Source organism: Trachymyrmex cornetzi, unplaced genomic scaffold (assembly GCF_001594075.2).
Source record: "Trachymyrmex cornetzi isolate Tcor2-1 unplaced genomic scaffold, Tcor1.1 scaffold383, whole genome shotgun sequence".
Taxonomy (NCBI): Eukaryota; Metazoa; Arthropoda; class Insecta; order Hymenoptera; family Formicidae; genus Trachymyrmex; species Trachymyrmex cornetzi.
Window position 1 is genome coordinate 479,550 of NW_017298564.1, and position 23,970 is coordinate 503,519.

At 36.5% G+C, this 23,970-nt stretch overlaps 1 protein-coding gene across 1 annotated transcript in view; it reads left to right on the top strand.

Moving 5' to 3' along the window:
- The window catches only part of LOC108763780 (hemicentin-2), an 84,028-nt gene that overhangs the window by 36,456 nt on the left and 23,602 nt on the right, over positions 1-23,970 (top strand). The window contains exon 4 of the mRNA XM_018511650.1: positions 1,566-1,769. Coding sequence (XP_018367152.1) covers positions 1,566-1,769 — 204 coding nt within the window. The remainder of the gene's footprint in view (positions 1-1,565; positions 1,770-23,970) is intronic.

A 23,970-nucleotide genomic window follows, 5' to 3' on the forward strand; every position in this document is an offset into this window, starting at 1 on the left:
GATATCGTTATTTATTAATGTATCTAGCTAATTTTAAGTATCTTAATCATCACCCATCACACCGAGCGATGGGTCATGCAAATGCAAACAAGAATATCGTAGATGAGCCACGATATTTTTATTTAAATTTATTATATTTGTTAAATAACATATTTTATATGATTATATATAATATAATGACTTAAAGAATTACAAAAATTCTTATTACAAAGGTCTAATGTATCAATATTGCAACATATATCATAGTTAGATATGTCAAAAATTATTTTACAATGATTTTTTTATAGTCAAAATATCAAACAGTCTAAACGGAAAGTCCAGCGTGGATCACCGATAACCCATGTGGTACTTAACGCGTTAAGCGCTTTAAGATCAGATCCTCTCAAGCACTGATAGCAATACATAATTGATTAACAAAATAAAAGAAATTTAGAACTAAATACATAAAATGAAAATAATAAAAAAGTGAATAGTTTAAATTACAAAAAGGCTAATCTATTAATTAATTTAAATATTACAATATCTTCAATAACAATAATTATCTTCAATAACAATGGTCTTTGTTAACTTGTTGTATACAGTTTTCATCGATTACGCATTATACAAATTATGTTACATTAAGTAATTATAGTAGTTACAGATACATTGTATAATACGGTATAGTTGCGATAAATAATTCGAGTGTTTATGCCTGCGACGATAATATTGGAATTGATTGTTTAATGACACTATTGCGCTAGTTCATAATGAAAGACCGATTCCATTTGCGCGATGTTAACTCTCTTCTCTAATTATAGCCTGTAATTATTACCCTTTATTATTATCGTGCTTTTGAATGAAGTCTCGAGTGATACTCGATACTTGTACCATTAAATTTATGCGTCGCGATAGTTACGATTCTGTCGAACGAGCGAAATCATCGACTCTCTGTTAGACATCTCTACGCGCATTTGCTCTGCAAAGATTTTCACCATGCGAAGCATCGCGTTTCGCCCGATATATCGGGGTTAAGGGGATACCGGAATCGTCTGTAAAGCCAACGAAACGCGCTCTTCATATTTTTCCAGTTTCTTCATTTTCTTTATATGGAATAAAAAAATCCTTTTCCAGAATAAAAGAAAAAACGCAAATAACTATGGGAAAGTACAAACCTATATGAAAAAATAAGAAAAAATTGTAAATTATCATTTCTTGTTATCACGTACATTATTTCTTCACGCATATAAATGATTCCAAATATATATCCAAACAAAAAATAGTTTCCCTACATTTATTTGAATAATTTATAAGAATATGAGACCTTCAAATTATGATTTTGAAGCTTACAAGAGAAGTGAATGGAAAAGCACGATCTAAATGTACACCATCTAGCTTTCATGCAATATACAGAATATAATCTTATATATCAGAGCAAGAAATGTTCGTAACGTTTTACTTAATATTTTACTTAATGTACGTTTGATTTGGAATTAAGAATCCGTTTTGTCGATATAGATCAAGTTCGACCGTCGCTCCAGCATCACCTTAATATTTGTTTTATTAACAAAATCAACCTATTTCTGTAGGTAAACCGGCCCCAATGGTGTCTTGGTATCGCAATGATAGATTCGTCACCAATCGGACCACAACGCCAAACAGCGGTGTGACACGCAGCGAGATCGTTGTACAGAACTTAAGCCGGGACGACGTTTACTCGGTGCTGACCTGCAACGCCACGAACAACAATAGGTCGATTCCGCTGTCGTCATCAGTTCGCGTGGACATGCGTTGTAAGTATTCTATGTACATTACGATACTAATAAAAATTCGCTCTCTTGGCTCGCCCTACCGAGACCCCGTCAATAAATACGCGAGATTCGTGCCGCCGGGCACGTTTTATCGACGTTTTTAATTTACGCCATATATGATAATTATAGCGCGCAATTACCCGTGAGCAACGATAATAATGACGTATCGTTACGAGGCACGATTATGGCAAAAATTACGCTTTTAAAATATTCATGAGAAATTCGATGAATTCACGTCCGCACGAACGCGGATTCCGTGCGTGAGAATTCGGCAGTTTCCCAAATGTCTTTCTATTGAATTTAATCTTCTTATACCGACAATGACATAGATACACGAACTTAGATAGATGAACTCTCGATCCTTTAATAGGATAGAAACTGAGCGTGTGTTCGAAGGACATGTAATCCCGGACACTCGGTGCGCGATATTGCATTTGCCTTCACTTACTACTAAAGAGGATTCGTCGAAAGCTTCGAACTGTATTATACACCATCGCGCTATTGACAAACCCGGAACCATCGTGAGATGTTTATCGGGATAATAGAAAACCCGATGGCCATTTTTCTAGACCCGTTTGCGAATCGACGACGAGCTACCGAAAGGAAGGAAGAGAAAGGGAGAAACGAGAGAACTCTCGTCGATATAGAGACGAGATATTCGGTCGCTCGGTCGGAGTTCGTCGGCTTGCATTGAGAGGATATGGTCCATCCGAGCTTTAGTCATAAAATAACGATCTCTCGCTCCCACTTGGTTGTCCGTTCTTTAAAAGATTATACTTGATGGAAGGTTATAACAATAATCGCGCATCTTGTATTAAAAGTCAAATCCGTTTCGTTTGCGATTGCGCAATTTAATTTCTCATTGTCTGCTCGCGCAAATCGTCGAAGATCGATAAATTAGTACGGATAAACGGATAATTATTTGAAACCGAACAACCACTGATTATAAAATGGATATTACCAAGTTCCGTTAAATTCCTGTTTCTTCCATGGTTCATGTAAAACCATTCCGAATTTAATTCAAGCGAACGAGAGTTCGTATCAATTCGGGGTGTTCTGTTAACTTAGCGAACGAAAGTCAATAGAGCGCAGCAGAATAAATAGCAGAATAAATACCGAATGCTTTTTCGGACCACGAGACTCGCCATAATAACGTTTGCAACATGGATATCTAAAGCATATACACAGCTATGTCAAACATCTAGATCAATACCGCCGGTGTATTGATATAGATGTTTGACATCCATACCGATGTCAAATATCCACGCTAATACAAGACAATCCCAATACATAGATGTAGAATAACCAATGTGGTCCTACTGTTTACAAACTGGGGGAAGAAGGTTTATGCACACGATCGTGATTGATACATGGTTAATACGCTCCATCCCCACATATATTTTTGTCGAATATCGCCGAAAGACAATAAACATATAGAGTACGTTGATTAATAATTAATAGTCTCCGAGACCTTATCTGACAGTTATGTATCGAGGACACGTAAAGGCAAGCCAATAAATATTGATATCCCTTCGCATCGTGTCTCGTCGGACCCCGTAACTTCTACGGTTGGAACGTTGCGTCGGCACGTAGTGAAGACCAGGACGCGACGCGTCGGTGATGGAGATGAGATGATCGCGCGGTTCTCGCCGCAGCACGGAATCAGGATGGACGATAGAATTTACGGGCGATACGGTCCGGAGAACGTACTCCGGGGGTGTTCTCCAGGGGGTGCCTTTGCATTCTTTACGAGATCGGGTCCGGACGCCCGTAGCAGCGATGCGTAAATGGCGCGCCGATGGGAAAAAGAGAAAAGGAAGAGGGAGAGGACGTTGGGGACGAGGGTGCGAATTCGCCATTAAAGGGTGAATAACGTCCGGGTGAGCGTGGTGCGTCTTCCCGCGCGGCGGTGGAATTCGATTATCTCGGACGTGATTTAAAATTTTCCCGATAGCACGACGGCGACGGGGGCCGCCGCTACCTACCGCCGACCCCCGCAAATTCCGACTACATTATTTTCTTTTTCTTACGTCCAGAGATAAAGGCGAACGTCACGTACGGCTTTACTTTCGCTTCGGCTCCTTTGGAAGCCCATCGCCGTCGCCGCGGAGAAAGTAGATTATCGCGAAATCTTCCGTTCGATCGCGTTTATGGGTCCGACAAGAGGCATTGATGTCGTTTTCGGGATACGAAAGGTAAAATGTACAACGGAATAACACCTTTAAATTCTCAAAAATACGCGACGCATTTTGTAAATACTTATTTCAGTCGAATTGATAATGCGACGAGAAACTGAGAAATTGTTCGAATAACATTAAATATTGCGCTGTTTTCAGACTATAAAATGTTGCTAGTAAACAGAACGTTATTTAAATAATAATATTACGTTACATGATTGCGTATTCGAAATTGCATTGTTTCTACATACGTGCGCTTTAAATACATGATTGTTTTGAATACCATTGTTATACTATTTTTATTGAAAAAGTTATGAATGTTTTTAAAATTGTTTTTAAAACCGACTAATTTACGATTTGATTGGTCCTCTATATCTGGTAATATTGGAAATATAACTATCACGGATAAACTTTATCTCACTGTTTTTATACAGTTATTTAATTTAATATAATTATTTTATTATGCTTTTATATAATAATTTAGATATGTAACTCGATGCATGCACAGCGCACAAAGCTAAATTAACCGGTGTACAATAAGAGAAATAAGAGTACTCTCTTTCAAGGAAAAATGCAGGCTGCAGCAACTGAAAGTATTGCTGCCGTAAATGCATCGTTTACGAGAAAAAATAAAGCTCACATTAAATACACTTCAATTGTAAAGTCAGCGAAAAAGCAGACGCTCCAAGCCTTCGTGAATTTCTTATAGATGGCGTAAAATAAGCGTTAGAAGAACCCGACAGAACCTTCATTAAAGAATACACAAAGAAAAGTTCAGCCACGATTTAAAAGCAATGGAACGAGGACAATGGAACCTTTTCTGGCTTCGATTCGAACCGGCTAATCCGAATGTAATAAGGGAAAACTTTTGCACTCGTTCTCGTAATTAAATATGCACATACGCGATACTTTTATTAGTTAATTGATTTTTTACTAGCTTTCAAGAGAGGAAGATATACGTGTCGTACATTTTAAATAATAAGATTTAAAAATCTCTGTATTTTTAAACGAGAGATATGTATATGTTTAAATATGTTTTGCATGTACCTTTAATTTTTAAAGATAATGTAACGATATTTTAAATGAAAGTGTCAATGTTATAATGTAAACTTTTACGTACTTTTCAGAATATTGCGATGCACATCAATAAATATTGATTGCGTAAATAATTACAGTTTTTCTTTACTGCAATTCTTGATATATCACAGCATAAATTAAATTCAGAAAAATAATTACTGTGAAATAAAGAAATGCAGAAAAATCGGCTATCAGTATTTTTTCAATGCGCAAACGAAGGAAAGAGAGTTTAAATAAAAGAAATAAATATATACGAAAAAATGTTGTTTTATATAATAAAATAATGAAACCGTCATAATATTTTTCTGGCTTAATGATTACTTTTGATAAAGATCGTAGGTGAAAGCGCGGTGTGAAAGTCATTTGGAATAAAATCGGTTAAACACGCGATGTTACGTAATAGCAAATTATTCGAGATAACGCGGAATTATCGGTTCGGCGATTGTACGTTCGACAAAAAAGACACGGAGATTAGATCCCATTAGCATACGCGAATTGGATCGGCAAAGCCGTCGTTCTCAGTTTAATCGATTTTTATCAGCTATTGTTATACGCAATGCCCGCCTTCGAGAACGATTCGAGAACGAGGTAACACGAAACGTTTGTCGCGATCTCAAACTGATTTGAATTTTCTCTTTTCTCGTTTAACGATTTATTTAACAGAAAGTCTGGCTTTTATAACGAAAAATATATTTAAAAACATATTTTTTGCTTTAGAACAAAAAATAAGTATTATGAATTCAAATTGAGATCTTGGAAAGTGGAAAGACAGAAGTCCACGTATTCCTTCTTATCTCTGATATAATTTTGTATTTATTTTTTTTTCATTTATCAGGTACAGATATTTTTAAAGAAACGAGTTTCAGTCGATCTAATTTAAGATTAAATGTCTATAAAGAATGATATAGTTGTCTATGTACGTCTCAATTTTTCTTTATTTGTTTATTTATTTATAGAAAGTTTGATTGATTAGAGTATATTTTTTTCGACGAAACGTTGGATATTTATTATAAATATTGATTCATCTATAACTGTAACAGTACCTCAAAATAGTCGAGTATTACAAATAACCCAAGTCTAACAATTTTGTTTGTACAAACAATATCACAAAAACAATAGGCAACTAAGAGGTAGTACACAGTTATTATTAATGTACGTTACAATTCTTCTTTATTCTTCACCTGTACATATATTTCTTATGGTGGGAAATAATGTAACGTACATTAATAATAACTGTGTACTAGCTCTTAGTTACCTATTGTTTTTGTAATATTATTTTTGATATTGAGAGCTCGATTAATTTATATTGTCAATTTTCTTTACTTTTAATAAAAAATTATTTAGCTGAATTGAGGCGGAATATGCAATAAGGGATGACACAGTTAACTTTATATTTTCTTCATATTTTTACATTGCCTTTTATTTATGTATAAAAACTTTGATCGATTAGAGTATATTTTTAAGATAAAAATATAAATATCGGTTATTTTTTATACGTATTGATTCACGCATCACTGTAACAATATCCCAAAATGGTCGAGTATCACGAACGACACTTTCCTCAGGGGTGGTTAAGGAGAATCGAGGAAAAAGCGTTCTCGAGGCCGGATACCACGTGGCGTTCACTCCTTTGCAAACGGGGTCTTTGACGATGGCAACTTTCGCGCTCGATACGCGACGCTCGGTAACACGGATTTCCCGATAATAAATCTCCTTTTCACATAAAAGCGCAATCCCTTTCAATATGCCGAGGGCGGCGCGGAGAGCGTTAGCATCCCGGGCCATCTTTTTCGGCTGATCTTGGCAAATGTTGGCGCGCTCTATACGTAACGCCGGTAACGCGCCGTGCGCGACGTTATTCATTTCGCTGACAGAATACAGAAGTCATTTGTCGACTCGCTAAGCGCTAGGCGGACTCGACAATACCTATTACAGACGCATCCCCGTGAATACCGAACTGTCTGTCTCCCTCTTGTGCATAGGCTATTACTATAGCCACTCAGACATCAGAAGGACCCGACGAATGCCGTCGCCCGAAGACAATAACGGGACTAATGAGCGATTAGCAAGAAGGTGGGTAATGGAAGTGAATATCGCGACTAGAAGAATGATTGATTATCAATTTGCAAGAAACTGTTATACATGATTGAACAATCTAGATTATTTTTGTGACTAAGTCACAAAAATAAAACAACTTTTAAGTCATCGAAGAAATGTGACGTTCAAAATGTTCAAAACGTCAATTTTAATTCCAATAATAATGGATTTTACTTAAGGTTTTCTTTAGAAGTTTTTTTTAGAAAAAATTTGCTATATTCAACATTATTAATGTATTGATATTCAGAGTTAATCTGAATTGATATTTTTAAATCTTGAATTAAATTTTTTCGATATAACACAAAATCTACATTTATCTTTAATATAAAAGTGAGTTTTTATTATTTTTTCAAAGCTTTAATTTAAAAAATATTATTAAAAAGGTAAACTTTCTATAAATAAAATATATATTTAAAATTTAATTGAATCAAGTTCTATCATCTCGCGAAGTCAATCTCAAACTCCATTTAGATAAATAAAGGACGGATACAATTGTATATCGTCAGATGCAGTGAATTGAACTCGACTATTACAAACCGATAAGTCAACAGTTTATCTCTCTACTGTGCTGAATAAGCTTTCGTAGCAAAGGTCTTTCGCACTTTCGTCCTGAGGGCTTGACGCGTCTCGCTTTGCGCTTTAACGATTTGCGCGATCGCAACCACGTTTAAAAGGAATCAAAGCGATCGTTCACTCAGCGTACCCTTCCTCTCGGCAGCATTTCATTATCCGCGCGAAATTGAATCTGCCGATCAATTACCCGTCTTCGTGAGAAGTGCGCCTTCTTCGCGCTCTCGAGAATGAGAAGGCTCTCTCCTCGGTTCCGGTCGCACGGGCGATTGCGCTCCTCTCTCCGGAAAATCCGCATCGGATCTCCGCCTCGCCTCTCCACGGAATGGAGAACGCGATTGCATCTCACCGTCTTACGATTCCGCGCACGTGTACGCATAAGCACGCAACGTCGCGAAAAACGCGTGTCGCCGATTCCGAGCTCTCAACGACGGGAGCTCTTTATCTGCGGAGTTTGCTTTTCAGTTGCTTTTGCAATTCAATCCGCCGAGATCCCGCAGAATGTTCGCATTTTTCTACCGCACTCCGCCGCCCGTGTCCTACATCTCAAATCGGCGTTACGTCGTTACATAACTCGCCGAGATAGTTTGAGATCATCCGGCCAGAATATCAGTTCGTTACTTGATTAGGGATGCTGCAAGACGAGACAAGATCAGATTTTAGGAAATATCGTCTTGTGTTGAATAAATCTTGAAATGCACATTCTTGTCTTGATCTCGAACTCGAAAATCTTGTCTTGTCTCGAAATTCTCGACAATTTAAATAATGCGTTGTCTACAATACACGAAGTAAGAAGTAAAAGTAAGAAATTGACCAATTACAATCGATTATTCTTCTCAGATTTGATTGTAATTGGTCAATTTTTTACTCTTCTTACTCCGTGTATTGTAGACGACGCTTAAGTATTTGCGCAACGTCTGTTCCATCGGAAAGGTTATTCTCTACAGCAGGATTAATTATAACAAAACATAGAAATAGATTGTGCGAGGAATCAGCGAGATCCCTACTTTGTTTAAATTCATGGGCTACATGTTCAATATCTAAAATCGTATTTGGCGAATAATAATTATAATCGGCGCAATAAAGTGTTTGAATAATAAAAAAAATGTGATTTGTGTGTTATTTGATTTACAATTAGTATTATATTAGATATAGTTTAATGTGATCTAGGCTTAGCAATATTGCACACATTTGGTATTATTAATCATGTTTGTATTATTTGTTTAGGAAAACAATTACAATAATTCCGGTATATACGGTATACAGTAAAAAATCGTTTATTCATATGTAGAATTTTTCTTGTGTTACCACATTTTGATTATTAATTCAATGTAAAATCAACATACAACTGATATGTTATTATTTTTGTAACATTTTAATGTGTTAGATTCATGTCACCTTTCTAACTTAACAATTGCGTATGTCAATTAAAAATGGAATATTATTTTGAGTGTTTTTAATACAATTGTTTCAATTAATCTATATATTATTTTACTCACTTCTTCTATTTTTTCTGACTTCTGCGACATAAATCCTACATAATTTCTATAATTTTTCGAGACTCGAGATTTTCAAGAATCTCGTCTTGTCTTTAAACTCTCCGCGCAAATCTTGTCTCGATCTCGTCTTGAAATTCGGGACGAGACAAGACAAGATTCTCGAAATATCGAATCTTGCGGCATCCCTATACTTGATTATCTATATTTTAGGATATAATATATCCCGTTTGAATCCTGGCTGTGATAATATTTTTCACAATGAATATTATTTACAGATTTTAAGATGCTTATATTAGCATTAAATTATTAATTAAACAGCTTTATTAATTAAACAGCTTTTTAAGATGTTTATTTAATATTAAATTGCTTGTCAATTTAATTTGTAATATTACTCCAGGTTTATTTAGGATTGTATTTCAAGAACCACATTAACCGAATATGACATTTTTTACTCATGTGTGTGTTTAATATTATTCGGTCTAGAAGATCTAAGATATTATTCAGTATATTGCAGCTACGAACCATTTACGGTACAAATATTATAGGTATAACTAATACATTAGCGAAATTTATATAACGTATTACCGAACATATTCTTTGGTGAAATATGACGTAACAACCAGGCTTTAAAATATTTTGTAATATCACTCCTATTTATTATATTCTGTGCAGGAAAAAAATTTATATAAAAATGGTGAACAGAATTATAAAATACTCTCGAATATTGAATATCAAATTATTGCGATATCGAGTTTTAAGGGGGATTTTTTCATTTCTATTTCGTATATCCCCGGTCGAGTTCACAGAGACGTGCACTTTCTTCGAGAGTCAATATATAGAGCCGGAGGGTAAAGCAGATTAAAGCTGAAAACTTTAAAAGCAAGGGTAACCACTTGCTGACGACCCGAATAATTAAGAGACTAAACTTTGTGAGAGAGAGAGAGAGAGAGAACGAATGAATGAGATTTTAATTAAAAATCTTAAAAGTACATATTCTTGAATATTTATATATAAATTTTGGATGCGACAAATTTTAAGATAACTATTATCACTACCTATTGTCGTATGTGACAACAAATACGCAATGTTTTTAAAGACTGGAAGTGTCAATGAAACCGGAAAATGAATCGAATTAAAGTTGAGAACTCAAAGTCGAAGAAGAGCAACCGTTTCCTGGTGACCGGAACAATCAACAGGCTAAGTTAAATGTCTGAGCAAACGAGCAAGTTTTTAATTAAAAATCCCATTCATTTTCCAACGTCCCATTCATCTGCTGTTACCGTGTTTACTTTTGCAACTTATTTGAGATAAAAATTTTGCGAAAGAGGTACACTTTTTAAAGGGCAAAAGTAATGGTGAAAAAATATTGTAATTCCTTTTATAAATCCTAAAATCTCTTTGCCCGTGATATTAAAATGGAGAGGAGAGAGAGGAACAAGAGGATACCAATGCATTCGCGACGTGAGTTCGTACCGCGATGCGGGTTAAACGCGCGTCCAGCAGCACCGAATTAATGATTACACCGTGCAGCCGCGTGTACAGCATCGAGGAATATGGTAATCCCGCAAGATTTAAAGCCTCTTCCGCGTTGCTGCGGACTAGGTTCCGGAACAACGATGGGACAATTACTTCGCGCTTCGATGAGGATAATCGGCTATACAAGATGCCCCAAAGCTTACGTGCTCGGCCCCTCGATTTTTTTTTTCTTTTTAGTTGAAACTCTTTTTCTGTTATATACACATCTCTGGAGATTTGAAACAACGAGTAAATTATTCTAATATTATGTATTCCAAAGAAAACAAATGTATTAAGAGTTCCTTGTTAAGTATTCGTTGCAAATTAAAGAGTTTGCTGGAAGATAACTAAAAGGTGAAGCTTTATTGTTGTATATTTTTTATATGCATTTAGAAAGCTTCATTAAAGTCATTTAATTACCGACAGTATATTAATTTCTCGGCATAGAAATTATTGTCAAATTATTTTTCTTTGGCTTCTCGTTTTTTGCGACTCGTAAAAAATTAGTAGATTATGGAGCAACCTGTATAGTGGCAAGAGCGTGTCAGGTTTGATAAATGCGTGCACTTGGACGGCCAGAGTTATTAGCCGTACATTGAAGTTGCTGCAGCAGATATTGTGAGGTTTCAACAGTGTCATTGACAATCTTGCAATGATTACGTGATCGATGGAATTGTAGCCATCCCTACACATCTATTATTTGATTAAACACATAATTCAAGACACACGACAGCATCATCGATATTATCAGCATCATCGACAAGAAACTGTGATAATTGTCCTGAAAATTCTTCTCAAGCAACACAAAATACTTCATCTATGTAACGAACGAATTTTAAGACCTGTATACGAACTGTGTTATTATAATGCAGTCTAATTATATCGAAAAACAATGCGCGTCATATGCCATGCATGGTTTGAACATGACGTTATTTACTCTTTCGTTAATCAACTAATTAGCCAATTATCCGAGGTTTGCTATTATCCAGAGTTCGTTATAGCGAAAACATTTTCAGAGGAGCATTGTAACGGAAAATAATATCTCCTGCGAAAAACTCGGCGCTTCATTAATTTCCTAAACAACCGGGTTATAGAGAATACTCTATACGTATAATAAATCCGGAAAAATGTAGGAGACCGATGGCTTCGATATATGAAAAGCGGTAGAACTGACATTTTTATCGAAAATAAGTGAATATGTGCGTGAAACATGAAAGAAAAATAGATCCGTGATTAAAGCAGAAAAATTCGCGTTATTCTGTATAAATAATGTTGGAGTGTGTTCGACAATATTTTCTTCAAATGTTGCATTCTGATATCTCGCGATAATCAAAGTATCAGTTATTATCTATACGGTATAAATATTTAAAGATTATCTACTGAATATTCAAATACCTCGTAATATTTAAATATTGAAGTATCCATATGTATTTAATTGAGTAATCATTACGCGATGCATTTTTATATACATTGACGTTATATTATATTACGTGTTATTATATAATGTTTTTGTTATTTCTCCAAGAGAGATGGTTTTCCATAAACGAAGAATAATGTTGTTTCCATGTTATATAATGTATTCCCAACAATCTGTTTTCATACTAAAATGAATTTTCCTATAACAACAAATAGCGACGATATTTAAAAATATTCAAAAATCTGAATATTAAAATGCACTGATTATGCAATTCCTGCTCATTAAACTGATCGATTATTTTTAAAATTTTGTAAACGTATTTGTATACGATTTGTAATACAAGAAAGAGAAAGAAAATTTAGACATATAAAACAAATGTTTATAACTTGTATATTATCAGAAAATTGTGAATAAAATATCGAACATTAAACTCTCAATAAAATTATGAAGTTTTTAAAATAATATTAGCTTTTTAACAATTTTTTATAATTTCTGAAAAGCTTGATCAGTATTGTAATTTTGAATTAATAATTTAAAATATGAATACAAAAAATACGATTCAAAACATCGATGTTAATATACTCGCTTTATTAAAACTATTACAAAAAGCTATAAACAAAGATATCGCTCTGCATATTAAATTATTATTTGGCGTAATATTTATATATTAACTATGGACGAGTTCGCTATCATCGTTTTTATTTCCTCATCGTCACTTAATCCATGCAGAATATGGGGCGATATCAACGGTGCCTTCATGCGCAACCCCGTGAGAAAACAGCATCCAACTCCTGCGCGTGTTTGCATTTCCTGTGGAACGAGCCGCGATGATCCACGGTGGTGCCTGTTGAAATGCGGTGGCTTTCCTTCTTCCACTCGGTCTGAATAGGTGCGCAACCGCTGAATAGGAGATGCTCTGCATTTGCTAGCGGCTGGCCTGAATTTTCAGCTACGAAAATACTGTCGAGCAGAGAGAGAGAAAGAGAGAGGAGAGGGGGTTGGGAGAAGATAGAAACGTAAAAGCAAAAGAGCGGGGCGAAAAGTCTAGGTTTTCCCTTAGGAACACTCTTACAGGGTGATTCAAGAGGAAACATTGCTAGTGTACTTTAAGAGAAGATAACCTTAGGTCATAATCATTGACAATTAATATTAATTTTTATAATTATCTCATTGACAACGAAAAGAATTCACGCTTATTCGCTTTGCACGTATTCGTACGATTCATTACATGTTCTAATTACCTTTGATATTATCTCTGTCACGTAAAATTAATTAAAGTTAATATAATATTCCGATATTAAAATTAATTATGTTAAATTTCTCTTCCATTGTCTCTAATAATAATTATTATTATTATAATCTTGCGATAAGAATGAATTAATTAATTTTTACTGGTATGACTGACTTCGCGCTAATTTTGATGACATTTGTTATATCTGTAAAGCAAATGAAAATAATCATGACCTGAAAACCTTATTTTTTTAAATCGTAATTCCATAAATATTTCAGTTGAATCGTGTTGTAGAATGAACTAAACATAACTTTTTGTGCATATATATATACAGAGGTGACACACCGGAATGAGGGCGGAAATACCTCAGCAGCTCTGAACGAAGAAAGCCTAAAGTTCTTTATGAAAACCTGCAAGTTCGTCAAAAGGAGCTTCGACTCGCTATATTATTAATAACGACCGTTTTTGAAATTTAATAAATTCGCAAGAATTTCATTAAATGTAATTATCCGATTGTCAGATTAAAATTTTACGATGCAATTGATCAACAACTAATTTTAATAAAAACGAAATGTGAAATTAATATCAATTACCATTATTTATATAGATGTGTAGAGAACAATCTGCCACGTTCCGGTAATAATTTCATGAATAGTCGGGATTCCAATTCCAATTGTTGTTCGTTTATCATTGCTTCGTTCTATTGTATGCGGAGAGAACTGAGATTTCAGTTATTCATGGAACACGTAACGTACGTTATTTCGGGACTGGAGACTATATATATAGGGAAAGTTTCATTTTGGTAAAGGTTTCATCCGCAGAGTGCGAAAGTAAATTCATCCGCGAAAGAACATATGTGCGTCGCATTAATGTTGAAAGAAAAACAGTCGGGTGCTTTCATTACGGTGCTATAGAGCACGATGACGTTTACCCAACATCTCGTTGCAATTTCTTGAAAAGCATCAAGAACGGACAGACTTTTGCGACGAAATTGAAGCTATCACGACCGCGCGTCATTTTTAAACTCAATTTGCGCTCTAGGTTACACATAAATAATAATTTAACAGTACACTAATCACTCTCTCGATGCTAATTGACCTTAACAGAAATTATTGTGATTTATTTAAATATGTCACATTACGACAAATTGATGTTGTTTAGCGTGATTGTCATTCCAGACGAATCATGCAAGATAGAATAGATGACCCAGTTGAGACATCGAAAGCGACATCTCTCCGCTCAATGTAATCCAATGCATTTATAAAGATACGAAATTAGAAATGTTCTTGTTAGAGAAGCAGATTAAACGACATCATGTGAAATTTATTCATTTCGGTATATAATTGAATAAATATTGGAGGCTTAATGTTGTTAATTCAATTATAACATATAATTTAATTACACCTATAAATTTTATAGGTCATGTATATTTTAGTATATTAACGTTATTTGCTCTGCATATCAATATATAAAATGTTTGTATGCTACGTATAAATATAGCTTGCATTCTCCACTATACGTATAACAAGCAATCTGTAGGATGAATTGCAAGTATTTGCAAATCCAGACTAATTCCAATTGAACTTATGATATTGTTTCTTGTTAGAGTTTACTGAGCGTTTTCGTAGTTTCTTGTTTACGTTTAGGGACAGCATAGTTATAGACCTCTCTCGACCGAGTCAAGAGATAGCACTTGCTATTCAGTGCAACAATTTCATTACAGTTCTGTATCCTGTCCAAAGCTGTCTGAAGCTATTCAATGTCTCCTCTCAATTCTCGCAAATCAAAAGGAAATATTGTTTACACGTTTCCTCCGAAGGATTTATCTTGCACGACCCGAAAGCGAAGACGAAGTAGACACCTTCTCGACTTCTTTCGTCACGGTGAATGGTTGTTTTTGCGGGGAAAAAGATTGCGTACATAATTTAATCTTGCTTTACTTTGGACTTTCATCGCGCGAGAGCGATGCTTGGAAGGTAAAGCAACATATATCTCTGCCGTCCCCCGAAACGAGGTTCTCGCGATGAAGCTACGGTGATACGCGCGCAATACCAACTTCCGTCCATGCTCGCGTCCGTATACGAGTGTATATATATATATATATATATATATATCGCGTTCGCAATACACGGGCGTGACATGGCGCGCTTGCTTGTTATAACGCACACGACAAATCCCGAGCCGCCGGAATTGCGGATTAATGAACGGTCTCGTTATGCAACGCGAGTCTGCCTTGTTTATCGTCAACCGCTTCTATCGAGAAGCGATATGGCGCCCTTGGAAATCGATAGTCATTAGCGTGCGCACGTACAGCAGGCAAGTACAGACGCACGTAAAATACGCACACGTTTGCTTTCAAATATATCTTTTTACGTATACACGTATTATATATGTACGCCGCAAACGCAGTCGCGCATACAAAGATTCATATAATCATTAGATTGCGCAAATTGTGTACGTGTATACGTGCGCAGACTTCGCGGCCGTTTCTAAAAGGACGCGCTAACGACGAGGAGAGAACGAAGGATGAGCAGAATGACGTAGTTAGACCGTGTAGAATCACAGGAGTCCCGGGGGAGTGTCAGCGACAGGCTCCTCGCGAACACCGCGAGAAAACTTTAATGCACGTCGTCGAGTTAGGTTGTCATAATTCGCAAATGCGAGCCAATTTAAGTTAATTCATCGCGACGTCTGTCAGGACTCACAAACTGTGTGTGGCTGAAAAAGAAATTCGGAAGTTTCCCTCTTTGTCCTTCTTGCTTCCGATGAATGTTCCTCTGAAATTCTTTAACATTCTTGAGATAACGTTTGCGCGAAAAAACTCCCGTATCCAACTGTTTCAAATTTTATCGGTAACTTGATATCTCGCTTGAAAGTCCTAAAATATTTGCCAGTCTCTCCCGGGAGAATATAATATTCCTCGCACGTTGAAGTACGAAGGAGCGGAAGTAATAAAAGAGCGGTCAATATCGGGAGAGATCCAATCAGCAAACGGGGCTTTATCACTATTCGTCTCGTCTTATCCGAGCATGCTCCTGTTCGCCCTAGCCGATTGGTTTAGCTGTAATAGCTCTCCCTTTAAAAACCATCAATGCTTCAATATTTCTGTCTGAAGAGCTCCATTTCCATGCTTTCGTTTCCCCGTCACTCAATCGTTCTTGGCCATTAATGAGGCGAATCTAATTCTATCATGGTTCTGTACATTTTTTATAATAAAAATATAAATGAATATATTCATACACAATGTGATAATGCCGAGCAAGCTAAAAGTTACGAACGGATAAGAACAAGCTTTTGCACTTTGAGGAAATTTAAGTAGCATTACTGCAGTGGAGAAAAAAATTGAAATGATTCTATTAATATTTTTTAGCATAATGCATATTTTCGGTCATTAGATGTAGCCATTTTCTAATTAAGTAATCTAATAATTAAACAAAACATGGTCTAAATGAGGAAATTACATTAGTTTGTACTTGATTTATTAGAAAATATAAAGCGTAACGAAACAATTAGAGTACATTCAAATGTACACTGACAAAAAATTTTATTAAATACTAATAATTTTCTTTTCAATAATACTAACATTTATTTATATAAATACTTATTCAATAAAAAAAATAATAGTTGAATCACACAAAATTAATGGTTCTTAGACCGAATATAAGTAAATATATGTTTATATTTAGTAAATAGTTACTATATATACTATATTCAAACAAATACTTATTAAAATTTAATATATTTTTTTCAGTACATGCAATACATTTTATTTGTACTTAAAATATTTAAGTGCAGGTAGTTTACGTTATATTTATAGACGACGTAAAAAAATATATTTATATAAAATGCCATCATTAAGAAACTTTTGCTATTAAATTACCATTTAAAAAAAGTTTGTATACTGTTCAAGTCTCTCTGTTCTTATAATCGAATTATCTTAATTACTCGGCGCCAGTTCTTGAGAATTAAGGGTTGAGGGTTCTGAAGGACCTCATAGAAACCACGGTGGAAGGTAAGAGTAGAACGAAAGAGAGTAAGGTATCCTTTTTGCGATGGACACCGTTTTCGTTCCACACTTTTTCCTCCCTTCGGCGGTCTTCCCCCTTTTCGCCGGTTACGACGACAGCTTTCATCCAATTTCCTCTTGTCTTGAGAAGCTTCACGACCCCGCATGGCCGGTGCTTAAGTGGAAATGCTCTTTCGTGCGGCATTCGACTCATTGTCAGCCTCGAGATTGACAGTCTTCTACGAGTCTAGGGCGCAGTGATTTAAAATTGCGTCCTCACGAAGAACTGAAATCATTTCTCGCGACAGTTCTTTTTTTTTTTTTTACCATCGTTCCCGTCTTCGAATTATGCCATCGGCATTTTGCAAGTTTGCTCTCGCGATTTTTTATTCCATTATTCGGTTAATAGTTACGAAATTTTATCACGAGGGAAAGAAGACGCGGAATAAAGTACATCTTCGCCAATATGATCTTCATCGGAGCTCGATCAGGAGTTTCGAGTTAATGCAACCGAGGTTGCATCATTTCCGAGCATTTCGCGACGTCAGAAATCTATTACCGCAAGATTGGACGTTTTGCAACCGCGTTTGAAAGATGGCCCCGACGGCTGCGGTACTCGGCTGTAAGGGCCTGGAAAAGTTCGACCGCAACCGGAGCAAACTGTATCGAACTCCAAATTACTTGGCTGCATAAGGATTCACTTTGCGCGTTAACGAACTGGAAGTTGAAGCAGTGTATTACCTCAGTCGTGTTTGAGGGAGCCTCGCGTACGAATAAAGACTAGTGTGACCGCAAACATTAGTTACAGTTAATTAAGGCTTAACCCATTTAACCACCCCCTCTTTTTAGGAACAGAATTAGAAGTGTCACTGGAATGAGAGCTAGTCAGTCCGAATTACGGTTAGCTCGAGTAACTATTTGCTGCGCAATAAGTCAAATTTCTGAGTACGGTCTATTCCCAGGGCAACGCACCATCGCATTCGAACAGCTTTCCGTGTAATAAATTATACACATCTTAACCGTAGAAACCGTCAGTGTCGTCGAGGCAATTTTCCGACGATCGATAAACAGAAGCTACACGTTTCCTGGCTTATCACCTGCTGGAATAATCGATCGTTAGGTTCATTCCCTGGATTACGAAGGCTGCGCGTGATCGAGCGCGTTGCTTATCCGCGAGAGAGGAACCGAGTTACAATTAACTCTTAATGAATATTTATGATGCGCCGGCCGGCAGAAATTACGTCGCTCATTGAGTTAAAACCACAGACAATAGGGCTTATTTGCCGTTTCCACGCGCAACCCGGTGTTCGCCGAGAAGTCGTCGAGAACTCGGTCGCCCGCCGCGAACGAGACGTGTACACCCTGGCAAAAAGTTGGCAACGAGTTTGCGAGGAGCTGGCTTCGCAACCGAGGAAAATGCTTCCCTCGCGTACTGTGCGTGCATGAAGAGATACGGAACTAAGGTAGCAGAGAAATAGACGACAGCGTTACGAGAAATTACGCTGTGGAATTGTTGTCACGAAATATTCAGAACTTGGTAGAACAGATTTTCTTGCATTTTTAAAACTTGTAGATCATGCTTCAGGAGTAGAAGAACGTTGTCAACTTTTGAAAAACGAAGAGTTTCATTAACTCAAAAATTACAGTTAACAGCCAAAATTACATTTTAGTTTTAGTGTAAGTAAAAAAGTTTCTTTTTTCTTTCTTGTCATTTTTATTATTTCTTTTTATGTAATAATCTTTCTTCCACGACATATATTATTATGGAATTCTAACATTATTAATATCAGTGTATATCGCAAGAAGAATATATTGTCGATTTTTGAAAAAAATAAAGAATTTTATCAGCCCTTAAAAAGTTAAATTTAAAATTTCATTTTACAATTATCACATAAATTCAAGTCTTCCTTCTTCTTGTTACATTTATTATTTTTTAAACGTAATGACCTTCCTCTTACGATATGCACGCTTACGGAATTTTAATATTGTGAAATATTTAGTTTGATATAAAGATAAAAATGACACAAAAAAACTAGAAACTTAATGATTTAATTAAAAAGTTTACTTAGTAGAAAGCACTTTTTCCTCGGTTCCTCCAAGTTTTTTATTCGGATATATTTTTTTAGAGCATTTGAAGATTTTGATGTTGCAGTCTAAAATTTAGTTTTTGCATTCATCTAAAAGATTTTTGTGAAAAGGTAATTATAAAAGTCAAAATGTAGTACAATGACGCTAAGTGGTAGTGGTTATTGGTTCATTACTGTTCATAATTGTTTGAACAATATTTTATACTGTACTCCGATATGTTTTTCGTATATTTCACGGTTTTCACGATGCAAAATCGGCGTTTGATAGCTGATCCCGAGGGACTGTTTCCAAACCTGCGGCGAGGAGTGTACAGAAATATACGCGCAGTTAGTAGCGTGCGTAAACCAGTTTTAGGTAAGAGAGGATGCGACTTCCGACCCGCTTTACACCCGTGGGACATAATCCGCGGGGAAAACGGTTGAATGCGAAATGGCACGGAACGTCGACGTCGGTATATGATACAGCCGGTTGCGTGAAGCAAATTTTCCCGCAGGTGCACGCGCGATACGGCATTTATAGCATTCGCGATGACGTGGCTGGAAAACAATAGCCATATCCCGATTTCGTGGGCCCCTGGATGAATTTAACGGAGTAAAGATAAAGCATCTGCGTGAAGGAGCCGTGATAGATAGCATACGTATACTGTACATATATGCGTCGAGATTACGCTTAATTCTCTGTGTATCTACGGTGATCCGCTGGATCCGCGTTCATTTGACAGGAACCTCCGTTCTTCAAAAGAGATAAGATTGTGCTTCGTGATAAGAAATCGATGCCAGAGAGAGAAATTAAAGTATCCTGTTCTCATTCGATTTAATTTTATAAGAAACAATATCTGCGAAGCAACAAGATAGATAAACTCAGACAGCTGCCGAGATAAATAGAGTTAAATATGTATGCGTTATCTCAATAGTTAACTTGCTTTCGAACCAAAAACAGATTTCAATCAATCCAAGAATAGCCCCGTTAATGTCTATCTTTACGCGAAGACAGATTGTTATTTTGCACGTTGTTACAGTTTTAATAACGACGTCGTTTATTAATACGATTCATGAGAACATCGATAGGACGATCACGATATTAAAATATTATCGAGTATTTAGATATACATTACATCTGTAATTGAACTTTAATGCAGTGCATCTTTAATGACACATACGCCATTCAGTGATGATTGGCGTGTCCTACATGACGATTACCTACCGTTAGAAGCAGATTTACATAGACGTGCAATATGTGGAATTTTGCCTCGAAGTGACAGCTAAATCTACTAATATCCGCCAACATGCTAATATGATTTGTAACTCTCCTGCGCACCGCGTATGTGCGCCGTGGATAAAGCCATTCTGAATCCACACCCATTTGCCGATACGTCTACCTGTTAATATTATTATTAGTATTATTATTGAATAAGCGAAAACACATTTGCGATGCATGAAGGGAGATGCGCGCAATTCCGCAATGCAGATTAATCTGCTTTAAGACATGCGTATTTCCCATGCTTTGAAAGCAAATTTCTGTGAATACATACATATGTATATTCTAATTTATGTTACAAGTAGCATACATATAACATACGTTTATAATTTAGTACGAAGCTTTGAATTACATTAAGGTATAAATACATAATCATTTTAATTAATTATAATTATTACACATTATTTATCATACTAATTGTTTATTATTAAAAATTACTTCTAATAATTAATCGACTACTAATTATGCATTGAAAGTGTACAATTGCCTATAAATACTTGCTTTTGCTTACCAAATTTATTGTATTAAATTTCGTTAGTGGATTGCTAAAATAGAATAAAATTAATGCATTTGCTCTCGTGTTGTGCTAACTAATTGCATAGAAATAATTGAAATTAATCTACGTTAAAATAAAATACAGTTGTTATTATTATTTTAGTTGTTGTTGTTATTATTATTATTATTTTGCAGTTATTATTTTACTATGCCGTTAAATCAATCAATTTCTTTCAAGAAAGTAGATTTACCATCTTCGTAATTTTTCTTACCGCGCACAAATAGATTATTGACAATGATTAATCTGATCAGTCGTAGACTTGTCTGTCGATGTTCGGTAAACACGTGATGATCGATAAGAGAACGTGATTTGCTTCGATTTAAGCGCTGCTGTGGCATAAAAGAGGATGGCGTAACATATCAAAGGGTTAAACGTCGCGGCGACATTACAGTTGCATTAATTAACCGGGCATGCCGAGGACTTATCGCTAATGAAACGGCCGCTTAATTAAGATGCAAACGAGACGCTTCTCGCGTACGTGCACGTAGCCACGCGCGTCGGCTCGGGCTTCGCCTCGCCTCGTTCTACCCCCTTCCGTCTCCCCTCCTCCCCCGATTGCGAGTCCATAAATCTCAATCCGTAAACTCAAACACCGGCGGAATTGCAAATCGTAAGTAACAAACTGCCGCGCAAAGACTCGCGGCATTACAACGAGCAACGGGCGGACGGATAGCCTCCCCCGCTCTTTGAAGCGAAGCGAACGAGAGATCGGTAAAGCGTCTCGCTATATACAGCACCACCACCACCACCGTCATCCCCCGCACCGCCACGCTGCTACGTCGCGCCTTTGTCAATATTAGGTTTCCCCGTGATTACGTAATAAAGTAAACGTCGTTTTAACCCCTTTAGTCGGCGCGCTATCGACCGCCGTTCGAATTAGTTCGGTGCAAGTCATGTAAATTAGTCCCGAGTCGTAACTCAGGGGGTGGAAATTGGGGAAAGTGGTGGCGCAGCAGCGGTGGCGGCGGCGGCGGCGGCAACGGCAATGCCGGGGCCAAGACAGCCTTATTGCCGGTGGCGACGGGTTAGAATGCCTGAAATATTACTATGCCAATCGGGTTGTCCTGGCGCGATGGCGGCGACGGTCACAGTGCGATTAAGTAAGTTTCTTTCTCACTGAATAAAGGTGTCCCCAAGGTAACAAGCTGAACCAAATTGCAGGGACAGTCCCCACATATTCCCAACTGAATTATTCACTCCAGTGAAGCCTCATGATTCACCAAACGCTAATTTTGTACGAGCCAACAATGTGTGGTCTATAAATGTTTATTTAATTGGAATTCTAAAGCACTCTATTTATCTGGTTTGGTCCTGTCGTTTTGAAATTAAAGAAAGACGAATACGATATTTTATCGTGCTGAATAAACACAAGCTTGTTCTACTTTTGCTTCATTTATGATAAATCATTCGATTGAATTCGAGGGGTTGAGAAGAAACCTTACTTATTCTATAAATAGATAAGCCAGACTCTTCAGAATGGAAAGAGATATTGTTGTGTGAGGTTTCTGTTTGAACTGGGATATTTGTACGCTTACTCCACACGAGCTATCGAAGCTTGTGGTGTTTCTGTCTGCAACGTTGAGTCTACATAAGTATATGATAACCCATGTAACTCAATTTCACGAAAAATGGGATATATCCCGCTTCTAATGTTTTTCAAATTCAATTTGATCCGCTTTTACGTAGAAAAGAAGGATTCTGTTAAAATATCTAAAAATTAGTTGGATATACAGATCTGAAAATAATTTTAATGGATAATCAAAATTACGTAGAACGCTCGAGCATAATGAGCAATGTTGCAAAAAATTTTGACGTTCTAGCAATCAGCTTGAGCGTCCTAATTATTTTTATGGTTTAACAAAATTATTTTCAACTCTGTGTACGTACATAGCTAAATTTTTTAATGCTAAACCGTCTCTTAAAAAAATTTTTTTTTTCCGTATCTGTATTTTTCCATTTCCACAAATATTTCTGTATATCCACAAATATTGAATGTACCGAGAAATTACAGTAAATCTTGTAAAGCGCGATAAGAAATTGCTTTTCCCAAAATAGCAGTAAAATCCTCATTTTATCCCAGACCGCTCGCGCTTTATTCGTCAATAAATTTATGATAAAGCTGAAATTACGAGCGATTGAGGTATATGGAGCGTATGCATGCGGCATAATTCTGTAATCGATCTTGAATTATTGAGTGGAAGTAAAACTGCAGGGCAGAATAATATCGGCGAGGATTTCACCGCGGGCAGCAAGATAGAAATCGGCTTTAATTAATTTCATTATGCGGCTCATCGCCGGATGGCCGGAATCTCTACTGGAATGAGGATGGAAGAGTGGTGGGTTTGTGGCAGCGTGGTGCAAAAATGCAACACCACTTTTTAATTAATAAATGTCATTTACGAGGCGGATACCCGTCCGTTACTCCGATTGATGCTATTCAAGACTGACAAGTTTTCGTCCTAACATCCCGCTCTGTGTTCGACGTCACGTCGGAATACGCCGTTCTCACAAATAATTACCGCGATCCGTAAATGGACGTGCGCAAATTACTTTAAAAGAACGACGAAGATAGATCGTTTCCGTACGAATATTTTCGGTCCATACAACTTGTGACGCTTATCGCCGTTCATATCACGCCGTAAATCAAGGAACTTCCATAATGTATGATCCTATAAATACAATAACCAAAACCT